At 37.4% G+C, this 12,605-nt stretch overlaps 1 protein-coding gene across 1 annotated transcript in view; it reads right to left on the bottom strand.

Annotated features, from left to right (window-relative positions):
• LRP1B (LDL receptor related protein 1B) overlaps window positions 1-12,605 on the bottom strand; it is a 283,941-nt gene that overhangs the window by 153,824 nt on the left and 117,512 nt on the right. The window contains exons 26-28 of the mRNA XM_087925463.1: window positions 12,411-12,523; window positions 11,985-12,109; window positions 2,824-3,195 (exon numbers count right to left, since the gene is read on the bottom strand). Of these exons, the coding sequence (XP_087781589.1) occupies window positions 2,824-3,195; window positions 11,985-12,109; window positions 12,411-12,523 (610 nt within the window). The remainder of the gene's footprint in view (window positions 1-2,823; window positions 3,196-11,984; window positions 12,110-12,410; window positions 12,524-12,605) is intronic.

Raw genomic sequence — 12,605 nt, 5'->3', positions numbered from 1 at the left:
TTTAGGGTGAAGATCTGGTCCAATGGATCCTGTTAAAGCCTCAACAAAATGTGAGTTTCCTGATAGTCTTGACATGTTTCGTCCACAAAACCTTTAATAGAAGCCAAAGATGTTTCAATGTGGAAAAGGGCCTCAGTCTAAACTAGACCTCATTTCAATCTGATGCATCAGATCTGTCTGTCTGTCTGTCTCTCTCTCTCTCTTTCTCTCTCTCCCTCCCTCCCTCCCAGACTGGCTTTGCTCTACTTTCCCGATGTGCCTGCTGGTCTGGCACTTCGAACATGGATGGATGTGGAGAGAGAGAGAGAGACAGAGAGAGGCAGGTAGGTAGGTAGGTAGGTAGGTAGGTAGGTAGGTAGGTAGGTAGGTAGATAGATAGATAGATAGATAGATAGATAGATAGATAGATAGATAGGCAGGCAGGCAGGCAGGCAGGCAGGCAGGCAGGCAGGCAGGCAGGCAGGCAGGCAGAACTTTTGGATGAATATATGGATAGGTAGATAGGTAGGTAGGTAGGCAGGCAGGCAAGCAGGCAGGAAAACAGACAGACTGACTTTTTGGATAGTTGTTTTGCACTTTTGGTTAGATACTAACTACATTTCCTTGCGTTCATGTGCAATGACAATAAAGTTGAATCTAACGTAATAGGTAGGCAGATAGGTAAGTAGATAAGTAGATAGGTAGACAGACAGGCAGATAGATAGATAGGTAGGTGATAAGTAGGTAGGTAGGTTAGTAGTAGGTAGATAGATAGATCTATATTGGTAGATAGGTAGGTAGGTAGGTAAACAGACAGAAAGACAGGCAGGCAGGCAGGTAGGTAGGCAGGAAGGCAGGCAGAAAGGCAGGCAGACAGACAGATAGACAGAAATACCTTTTGGATGGATGGATGTATAGATAGATAGACAGACAGACAGACAGAATGCAACAGCAGTGGCACTTTGGGAAAGTAGAGCAAAACCAGAGTAGGAATTGAAGTACACACAAGTTGTCAAGGTTGAGAAACGCGGGCTGAAGATATCAACCTAGCCATTGTGGTTTAGGGTTTAGCATGCTGTTTGATTCCAGCTTAGTCAATAAACCATGGCTAAGATCTTCCTGCTCCTTAATGCAGCTGCCCCTCTGCCTCTTTTCCAGCCCCCTGCCCCAGTTCTTTCTTTGATATCCAATTTTGCAATGCCAACCTCCCCAGGGTAGCGATGCAGCCGACTTCACCCTCTTTGCTTCGACCCAAGGTCCACTTCCATCAGGTCAAGCAAGGGGAGGCACTCTGCACACGCTCAGAGACTCCCAACTTCGGGGAAGTGCTCCGCCCATCTTTAAGCTCTGCCTGGGAGGAGGAAGGCATGCAGAAGCAGCCCAGACCAGTGGAGGGGAGGCGGAGGGAACGATCGCTTGGAAAGCAAGTAAGCAAGCATGCAAACAAGCAAGCAAGCAAATGCAGGGCTCGGTCAGAAGAACTGGGCTGCAGAGGGAGGCTAGGTTCTAGGTCCGGCCCGGCCACGTAGAGCTGAACCGAACCAAGCCACGTGCCTTGGAGAGCCACGGCTGCACCCACCCGCATCCTGCATGCAAGCCCAGCTGGCTGGAGAGGTGGAGGCCGGGCAGGCGCTGCGCACTCCCTTGTTCTCCTCTGGGGAAGGGGGCCCTGACGCTGGACTACCCACCCCTTCCACTGCATGCCTTGGGAAGGTTTTGCTTTGGGCCTTCTGGTGCGCCTCTGCCGCTTCCACCAGAGAGGTCAGTCTGCAAGCTAAGGCACCCCCGTTCCACCACCTCCCACCTCCCCCCCTTGGCAAGGCTCATCATGTGCAGCTTTGGCATTCAAGGCATCGCGAGTGAGTTTTGCATTCGAGTGGTGCAACAGTCAATGGGTTGACCCTGCAGGGCCGGTGCCTTGCAAGCCCCCTTGCCTCTTAGCACCCCCCTAAGGCATCCCATCGCCCCCCAGGGGACAGTACCGCCCACCTTGGAACCATTGTATTAGCCTTAGTTATATCAGTATTCCATGCAGAATTCTGTCTTGATGTTGGGAATAGTATCACATAGCTTTCAAATATTTTAGTTAAAAAGTTTTACCCCAAGTATTTGAAAAGATAAAAAGATGCATTTAAGAAAGATGCTATAGTATTGAATAACAGATTGAATAAGGAAGAAAACAAAAGTAAAAGTGAGAATAAAAAAAAGATAGTGTTAAAATAGTATGCAAGAGAGGGACAGGGTAGACATTGTTTCACACAGTATGTCAACATTTTTAATGTCAGATTTTCAAAACTGAAATTTCTTAAGCAAATTAACTAAGCATATAATTTTATTTTACTTTTTTAAAAAATGATAGATGTCTCGATACATATTTTGTCCTGATGTCTCTATATGGCATTTTTAGCTAATTGGGAACCACAATTAATGATACCAATAACTTATGCCTGTTATAAATCCTGAATTGCAAATCTTCAATTTATCATTAATATAATGAGCCAGTTAATTTTTGTAATCATTGATTTCTACCCAGTTCTAGAAGTTTTGCTTTCAGAATTCTCTCCCCATCTCCAATTCTCCTTATTCAAGAAAAACATTTCTAAAAGTTTTCATTTAAGGAAAAGGATAGGGAAATCATGATTTGACAGCATGTTTACAAATGTTTATCTCTTTATCCAGAATATTTAGTTTAATGAAATAGAATATATTTAATAATCCTCTCTTCCTTTTAAATAAAAAAAAAACTTTTATGCCACTCAGAGTTGCAAATGCTACACAATACACCATTTTCAGTAAGTAAATAAATATAAAGAAATGAACTTCATTGTTAAAAAGTATACTTACTTTCAAGTATAACTTTTCTACCAGTCCAATCATCTTTAATAAGTTGTATGTTTCCAAAATGTGCATCACTAAAGAAGATTCGATTAGTTCCTCTTCCTTTCTGTCTATAGTCAAAAGTCAATGCTATTACATTTTTGAAATATTCTGGATTTTCATAAGGTTGCACTGGTGAATTTAAGTTTGTCTCATCTGAAAGATGTATAGTTTTTAGTATTGTTCTTCCTGAATAAAGCAAGTAACCATCATGTCTTAAGCATGTCACACCATCCTCTGCTAGATAACCATGTGCACAAGCACAGGTTCTCTGTGCATTTCCCCGATAGAGACAAAGTTGCTGACACCCACCATTGTTTTTGGCACAAATGTTGGTTCCTACAGGAAAAAAAGAATATATAGTACAGTATAAAAATAAAATATATAAACATAGTGTATTTATTTAAATCATGCCTAATTGTTATGTTTAATTCAATTCATATGCCAAAAAAGAAAGCCAGTTTAGTCTGGTAATTAAGGCACTAGGTTAGAAACCAGAAGATTGAGGCTGGCTTTCTTGATGTAGTCAAGAAAGCCGGCTGAGTGACTTTATCCAGTCACTCTCCCTCAGTCCAACTCACTTTAGAGTAGATCAACACTGGATCATGGCATACCAGCAACTGGACTGCACATTTGCACAAACAAGCAAAGCTCCATCCACAGGATGCAAGGCAGCACACAAAACCATATCCCCTCCAGTCCGCAGGAAAACCCTCTCCATAGAACCAGTTCCTGGGGCTTAAAAGGTTGGGGGCCGTTGTTTTAGAAAACTGTTATGAAGAAAATAGGAAACTGAAGGAGTATTAGCTATGTTTGCCACTTCTTTGAATAAAAATAATATAGACAGGATAAAAGAAATCTAAATTTAAATCTAAAATGTTATTAAATTTTCATTGACAGTAATAAACTAACTTTAAGCATATTAAAGTACTGAATATTTTTTTCTTAGAACTAGATCAGTTTCTCATTGTTCTCTGAATGTTTTTTTTTTGTCAGCAGAAGCAAAAAGATAAACTTCTTAATATCCTGTTCCTCCAAGCACATCTACTGTTCATAATCTATTTGTTGATAAAGTGGGAAGTCCAAGGAGGGAATGTGAGTGAAATTTCTCCCCATGTTTTCTGCCAGCTAGATCACTTGCTGGATCTAAATATTTGTCTGTGAAGGAAGCCTGCTTTTCTATATGTAATGTAAAAGAACACACACACACACAAACAGACACACAAATTCATTGATACAATTAAAATTAAACCAAACAGAAAATGTTGGCACTGTTATTTGCTATGTGTTATATTGTGTACTATTCAGTAAAGTTGCTTAATCTTCAGCTTTTTAAAAAGCATTCATGTTCATTGAAACAATTACCATTCAATGAAAACAAAATGAACAAATTGGTTGTTATTTGTGTTGTAGGGTGGGGTGGAAATATTTTAAAGGGGGAGAAATTATAAACATGTTTTTTTAGTAAAACTCAAAACTGCAGTTTTTATTCCACAGTTTGAAGGTAGCAAAGCAATAGCAGATTTTACACCAGTTTTAAACAGATATTAAGCCAATACACTGTTGCCAATGATCTTTTTTTTGCCAAAATGAATTTCTTGTGCATTTCAACTATGCATGAAGTAGCAGGTTAAAGTCTTTCATGGCTTAAATTCATGGCTTACTGCTGGAAATTAGACAGTTGATAAAACTAAAGCCATAATACCATTTCATGGTCATATTTAGTTTGACAGTGCCATGATTCTGATTCAGAGATTTTTCAATGACTTCATCACTAAAATTTTTAGTCAAGAATGGGAGAATTGTATAATTTTGAAAAACTTAGAAAATATCTAGAGAAGCATTGGACAAATTATGTCACTCATTTCAAAGGTGTGCTATGTAGCAATGTGACAAAGCATAAAGCAACTGAAGAGGCCTTCATCATGCAGTGAACTGATTTAGACTGAAAACAGTGAATGACTGGATGAAAATATGTAAATATAAAAACCTCCTGAAGAATAAGCCAGCTATTAAAAATGGTTTAAATTTCTCTAATATAAATAAAATACAATAATATCCTTATTTTATAAGAGCCTTTTATTGTCAAAGTATAAACTGATTAAATCTGGCAACTATAAATAACAATTTCAATATAAGAAAACAACTTGAGTTCAAAATAGAGTGCAGAATTGACGCAGAAGTGAAAAAGAACACTGATGAAGAATATTCTCATTTATATTTGCCCTGACAACTATGACTGCATGAAGCTTCAAATGGGTGCTTCATATCTGACAAAGTTTCAAAGAACTATCTTTGAGGAACTATATTAAGCTGTTTTTTACAGTCAACATGGTCTCGTGGTTTCTAATAGGCATGAAGCTGGTATTTGCCTAATTTTTGTATGTTTCAGAGCCCCTCTTAGCTTTCTGCAGAACCCTAACCATAACCCGAATCCTAACTCTGCAGAAAATATCCTATGAGAAAAAGAAGAAAACATTATTTGTGAAGTGCAGTACAAGAAGGGTGAGAGAAATCTTATCATCCAGGTTGGGTGCTGTGGCAGTTGTGGTGATTGCTCAGTTGGTCAGCTTGTGGGAAAATCCAGTAACTTGAGAGGACATGTCATGCACTATTTACATCTCTCAACCACTTTCTAGTGATGGGAGGAGGAAAACATCAGGGAGAGAGAGATAATGCTGTTAACCAGGGGTGTCAAATTCACAGCGGTGTCATGTAACATGTCATGACTTTTTCCCCCTTTGCTAAACCAGGCATGGCCGTGGCCAGTGCATAACACATCTGACCCATGGGCTGCGAATTTGAGACCCTACTGTAAACTCTGAGACACAAAGCTAAATTTGGAAATCTCATAGAAAATATCTTCCTAACAATAACCACCATGCAGAACCTTCTAAAACACAATCTTCATAACAACACAACTTTTACAACTTTTTGAGAGCTGCTTATCTACTGGGGATGGGGAGAGGTTCTTTGTTTATCTTTATTGTCTCCTAATGTACAAATTTCTTATCTTCACTTCCTCCTCAAAAATTATGCTCACTATTTTCCTATCAATAAGAATGTAAACAGATGCAACTTACTAGTTTATTAAAGATTTGTGGATTCTATACTGTACACAATCAAAGTGATTATTTTTAATTTAAAACTTTAACAAGTAGAAGAGAAATTGGTACTAATTTTCAAATTTGGGGCAATAACAACATTTTAGACTTCAAAAAGATAGTAGCTACACTAAATTGGTGTTTTCTATTTTTTTCCTAATAATAAAAATTATGTCATAGAATTATGCTCTCTGCAGGATATTCTGATCTGGAAATTTAGCAAACCTTCTATTACATATCATTTTAGCCATTTGGAAAACTTTTCAAGACACTACTGCTACTTCTAAACATCTTTTAAACATTTTTATTCATCCCTCCTGAAAAAATGACTGAAAAGAGGAATTTGGAAACTTTTACAAATCATCTCTTTAATTAAACCAAATGTATGCCTTAATATGGGAATCTTATTATGACTTGTTTCCTGATAATTGACTATTTTAAGTGCTGCTACAGAAATATTCCACTCCTTTCTTAACAGTTTTTCATCACTTGTCTTACTAACAAACACTCAAGAAAAATTTCAATTGTCTTTAATGGGATAAAAGATTGTTTACTATTGTTATATATACTTACATCAGAGTAAGTGTCACTGACTATTTCTGAATAAATATGCATAAAATATGAAAGCATTTGTCAAAAACAATGCAGCATATTTTTATCAATATATTTTTCTGTCATGCCTGCAAGAAAGTTCATGTTGTGAGTATGTACAACAAGCATACAACACACAAATACACACATACACACATTTTATTAGATTGGAGCTTTTCTTGCAAAATGGCCAAACATCAATACTGACCAGAGTGAGCATAGTTTGAAAAAAAAAATTCACAAGATTTTTCCCTTTGATATCTCAGTTATAATGGACTGGGGTTATGATGAGGGTAAGGGTTAGTTAACACTAACCTTATCAATAAGTGTCTTTAATTTTCATGTACAATAGAGACCTCATAGGAAGGAACCTGGAGGTCCTGTTGTCTAACACCCTTCCCAGGAGTACTCAGATCATCTCAGACAAACAGCTGCTGAACCTTTGCTTGAAAATTTCCAATGATGGCATACCCATAACTCCAGAAGGAAGGCTTAATAGCCCTCAAAGTCAGGAAATATCTCCTTATTCCACCTTTGAATCTCTCACAGTAAAGCTTCCACTCAGTGGCTTTTGTTCTATCTCCTGGGCACTATGGAAAATAAATCCACATCATCTTCCTTATAACAGCCATCCAAGTAGTAGAAGACTACTGTGATGTTTCCACTTAGTCCTCTCTTATTTAGGCTAACCATACTTAGTTCTTTTAACTACTATTTATCAGATGTAGCCTTCAAGTGTACCATCATTTTTCACTCTTCATTGCACTCTTTCAAATTTCTCAATATTCTATTTCTATTGTAGAGGCAAAAAGACATAATGTTCCAGTTGTGGTCCAACCAATGCAATATAAGTAGAATTATTACTTCCTGTGATCTCAGCTGTGTAGTATCTATGCTGATGCAGCCCAAGATTACATTGTGTATTTTGGCAACTACAGTGTACTGCTGATTCATGTTTAAATTATGGTCCAGTAGGACACCAAGAACTTTCTATTTCACAAGTACTACTGTCCTCCCTATATCTGTGCATCTAATTTTTGTTTCCTATTGGTGCAGAACTGTACATTTCTTACATTTGAATTTCATTTTGTTGGGAAGAATCCTGTGTTCAAGATCCTTTTGAAACCTCCTCCTGTCTTCAGAGATGTTATAGATCTCCTACAGCTTTGAGTCATTTTAAATTTGTGTATGTATTGTTTCAAATTTTTGTTCATAAATTGATGGAACTCATTTATAAGCTAATGCCAATATCCACTATGGAAAACTTAAATCATTCATTTATTTCAAAACTCATTGTGGTAAACAATAGCATCATCACCATAGTAGACTCAGCCTTCGCCCACTGCTTTATGGGGTTCCGCAGGACTCGGTACTCTCTCCACTCCTGTTCAACATTTATATGAAGCCGCTGGAGAAGATAATCCATCACCATGGACTGAGGTATTACCAATATGCTGATGATACTCAACTGTATGTCTCAGCCCCTGGTGAATTAAATGTTGGTGTGTCCTCCCTCTCGCAGTGCCTGGAGGCTGTTAGGGGCTGGATGGGGAGCAATGGGTTGAAACTGAACCCTTACAAGACCAAGTGGCTCTGGGTTTGGGGTTCGTTGGTTCAGGGAGAATTACCTCCTTTAGTCTTGGATGGGATAGCACTACCCCAAACAGACCTTGTGTGTAATCTAGAAGTTTTCCTGGACTCACAACTCCTGTTTGAAGAGCACGTGGCAGTCATGGCCAGGAGGGCCTTTGCGCAGCTGCGGGTTGTGCACCAGTTATGCCCTTTCCTGGATCAGAGGCCCCTATTCACAGTCACTCATGCTTTGGTCACTTCTTGTCTTGATTATTGCAATGTGCTCTACATGGGGCTGCCCTTGAAGAGTGTCTGGAAGCTCCAGTTGGTGCAAAATGCAGCGGCCCACATGGTTTTATGCAGACCCCGGTGTGCACATGTGTCACCTCTCCTGCATTGGTTGCCGATTTGCTTCCGGGTACAATTCTAGGTGCTGGTTGTCACCTTTAAAGCCCTTCATGGCTTGGGTCTGGGTTATCTGAGGAAACATCTCTTGTCAGTGACATTTACCTGATCCATTAGAGTGAGGAGGCAGGGAATGTTGCAGGTTCCACCCCTGAGGGAGATACACCTGGTGGGACCCAGAAGAAGGGCCTTCTCCATGATGGCTCCGTCTCTCTGGAACATCATTCCCCCAGAGATTAGAATGCCCCCCTCACTAATATTCTTCCGAAAGGCACTGAAGACCTGGTTTTGCCAGCGGGCCTGGAGAACCCAGAGTGGGATGGAGCCCATCAAATGGCTAATGTGATCTGCTGTCGTCAGCGCAGGGGGTGGGAGTTGGTTTTTGTTTTGTTTTCCCAAATTTTGTTCTATTGTACTTTACTAATTTATTTGATTCTTTTTGTTAGTTTTTTATTGTTTTTATTTTTATTTTGAATATGGTTTTACATTTTATTTTGAATATGGTTTTACCTTGAGTCACCATGGACGAATAGGCAGCAATATAAATTAAATAAATAAATAAGTATCTCCAAGTGTATAATCAAACACTTAAGTCTACAATAAGAATTACCTTTTTCACGACCTCTGTTGAAAACCTTTATTTCCTTCAAGTTTATGCCTAGGCCTGTCCTCATGGATACTGTCTCTGTGGCATCGTTTTTTTTGCTTCGTCTGATAGATCCATTTGCATGAGCTCTGCCAAAAAATGTTGAAGGTATCTGACCCATAGTTCTCAACTAATTAAAAGTGAAAGAGACATTAATATGCAAGGAACATAGGGCCTAACAGAAAATGAAGAAACTTTGGTGTTTTGTTTTGTTTTGCAAGGTTGATATAGTTTAGCTATATTTGAATATTAAACTGCCTTTAAAAAATCCCTATCGCTATGTGAGAGCCTTTGAGTGATATTACTAAGGAACAGCTATTTCTATAAGGGTGAAATATCTGGCACAGAAGTAACATTTTGAAACACAAATACTTATAGAAAAATAAATTACCTGTCAGACCAGTAGATGTAAGCCCCAAGACTGTGATTGAAAACATATCCACATTACTTCCCGACAGTACAATCTCGATTTCTTCCATTCTCAAGGTCAATCCTTTCTATCTTGTCCATCCGGCATCACACCAATATAATTTATTTTCCTAAGAATCAATCAAAGTAAACTCCAAATATTTTATCCTATTTTTAATTAAAGGCAATAAAATATATTGTGATATTCATATCTTAGCATATTGTAGCATGAATAATTTGCAGAAAAATAGAAAATTCACCTCAGGATCAACAGAAACTCCATTAGGCCACATGGCACCAGTACCAACAAGAACAGTCTTCTCTGATCCATCTAAATGAGCCTTGCCTATGCATGGTGCCTGTCCCCATTCTGTCCAGAATAAATAACTAGAATATGAAAAATATTATGATCAAAAATAAGTTTATTGAAATGAATGGGATGGAATAGAAGAAAATTTGTGAAAGTTTCCATCATCACAATTTTTCACAGCGCAATCCTTTTCCCCATATAGCTACTTGTTATGTCTCCTCTTGGAAATTCAAAACGAACAAACAGAAAGCAGCCGTTTCACAATCAAATCAAACTGAAGGAAATAACAAGATAACGGCTGGCAGAAACTGTTAGGACTCCTTGAAATTCAAACAAACAGAGAGCTCTTTGCAGTAACGTCCTCATTCAAAATAGTCATTTGTTCCTGGCGAAAGGCACCAGCTCAGCTGTGTCCTTTTATACCCATTAAGACAACGTGCTAATTAACTGGCTTGCCCTTCAGATTAACGTTTCCTGGTTCTGACGTCAATCCACGATCTAACAGTCATCAGAGTCAAAACTCCCAACAGGACCGATCCTTCCAATCACAACAGCTACTCATATAAGAAACTTCCTGAAATGGCTTAAAGAGAGAAATAATCTATACAAAAGTTAAAAATAAGCTAAGGTCTAGAAGAGAAAGCCTAGAATAAATATTACAACTTTATAAAGGTAGTAATTTTCAGAGATAAATAAACCTACAAAAATATTTCCATTTTTTAAAAAGAAAAATTGCTGATGTCTATTCATTTTAGGTATTGTACTTTTTCCTTTCTAATATGTTAATACATGTTTCTGTATCTGTAAATATACCTTGTGCTTTTTTTTGTTGTTAAGCCTGAAATATGAAGCTCAGCTTGCAAATTATAAAACTTTCATACTCATATATTTCTGGTCAATTCTAGATAATATGGTTTTGAATCCTCATCTATTCCTGACATGAGAAAGATAGAGACATATCTGACATCAGGTTGCATTTCTGACAACCTAAAATATATGTTTTTGTTTCTTCCATTCCTCCAATTAAGAATCATTTCATGTCCAACATCGTATTTCCTGATACCAGAACTGTAATTGGCTATGTTCCAAATTATGGAGACACTGTTGCTTTGCCAACATTTCATTCCTCCCCAAAGTACAACTGGGTGAACTTCCATTAGAGGTGGAAGTTCACCCCCATGGACCACTCAATGGATTGGCCAAGAACTAATCATAGTGGATTGACCCTGATTTCTAGAGATGGGCATAGAAATGACCTTGGAGAGCTGCCAGAAAGCTTTAGAAAAATAACAAGTGTAGAAGAAGCAGAAGTGTAAGCCCAGATGCAGGAAAAAGAATGAGAGAGACTCAGAATGACTCCCACAACTACTTTGGATATATGAGGAAGGGAAAGAAAAACACAAACAGACTTGCAAGATTCTTTTGTTGCCACCCATCTCAAATAAAGTATTGTTCTAATTTTTCGATGTGGATCTCTTCTATCAATGGTCTGAATGATGAAATACTAAAATATAAAGGTTAGACAATCAAGAAATAATATTGATTTTATTTTTCTTTTCTTCTTATTGGTGTTTGATACTATATTTATATAAAGTTTTCTGTTTCTTTTTTTTTTTTTTTCCTATTTGAGAATTGGCATGATTATAAGACTTGTTTTAGAATAAATTATAAAATAGTTATCTCATAAAGGCATGATCGAATAAAAGTTTAGTCAAATTTCTTTTTTTTTAATAGTGATACTATGATTTATAAATTTGTATTGATAATAAGAGTAATATAAGGTAATTGTAATTGTGACTATGAGATGAATGCACAAAACCGATGGACCAACCGACTTACTGTTTGTATAAAAATATGGGGGAGCTGATGCTTTTTATGTTTTGTTGTTGTGTTTGTATGTTAAAAACAATAAAAAAATTTATAAAAAAAAAAAAAAGAAATCAGAGAAGAAAACATGAACTTGTAAGATTTGTGGTTATTGCTGCCTGTATACATAAGTTCAGAGCATGGGAAAATAAATAAGAGGAATCTGAATTATTGTTACAGAAGAATAAACATCATTTAATAAGTTAAAAAAAAAAAAAAGAATTACCTTTTTCACGACCTCTGTTGAAAACCTTTATTTCCTTCAAGTTTATGCCTAGGCCTGTCCTCATGGATACTGTCTCTGTGGCATCGTTTTTTTTGCTTCGTCTGATAGATCCATTTGCATGAGCTCTGCCAAAAAATGTTGAAGGTATCTGACCCATAGTTCTCAACTAATTAAAAGTGAAAGAGACATTAATATGCAAGGAACATAGGGCCTAACAGAAAATGAAGAAACTTTGGTGTTTTGTTTTGTTTTGCAAGGTTGATATAGTTTAGCTATGTTGAATATTAAACTGCCTTTAAAAAATCCCTATCGCTATGTGAGAGCCTTTTAGTGATATTACTAAGGAACAGCTATTTCTATAAGGGTGAAATATCTGGCACAGAAGTAACATTTTGAAACACAAATACTTATAGAAAAATAAATTACCTGTCAGACCAGTAGATGTAAGCCCCAAAGACTGTGATTGAAAACATATCCACATTACTTCCCGACAGTACAATCTCCCGATTTCTTCCATTCTCAAGGTCAATCCTTTCTATCTTGTCCATCCGAGCATCACACCAATATAATTTATTTTCCTAAGAATCAATCAAAAAGTAAACTCCAAATATTTTATCCTAT

Source organism: Pseudonaja textilis, chromosome 1 (assembly GCF_049901715.1).
Source record: "Pseudonaja textilis isolate UNSWEBS1 chromosome 1, rPseTex1.2, whole genome shotgun sequence".
NCBI lineage: Eukaryota > Metazoa > Chordata > Lepidosauria > Squamata > Elapidae > Pseudonaja > Pseudonaja textilis.
This window is presented reverse-complemented; position numbering and strand designations above follow the sequence as displayed.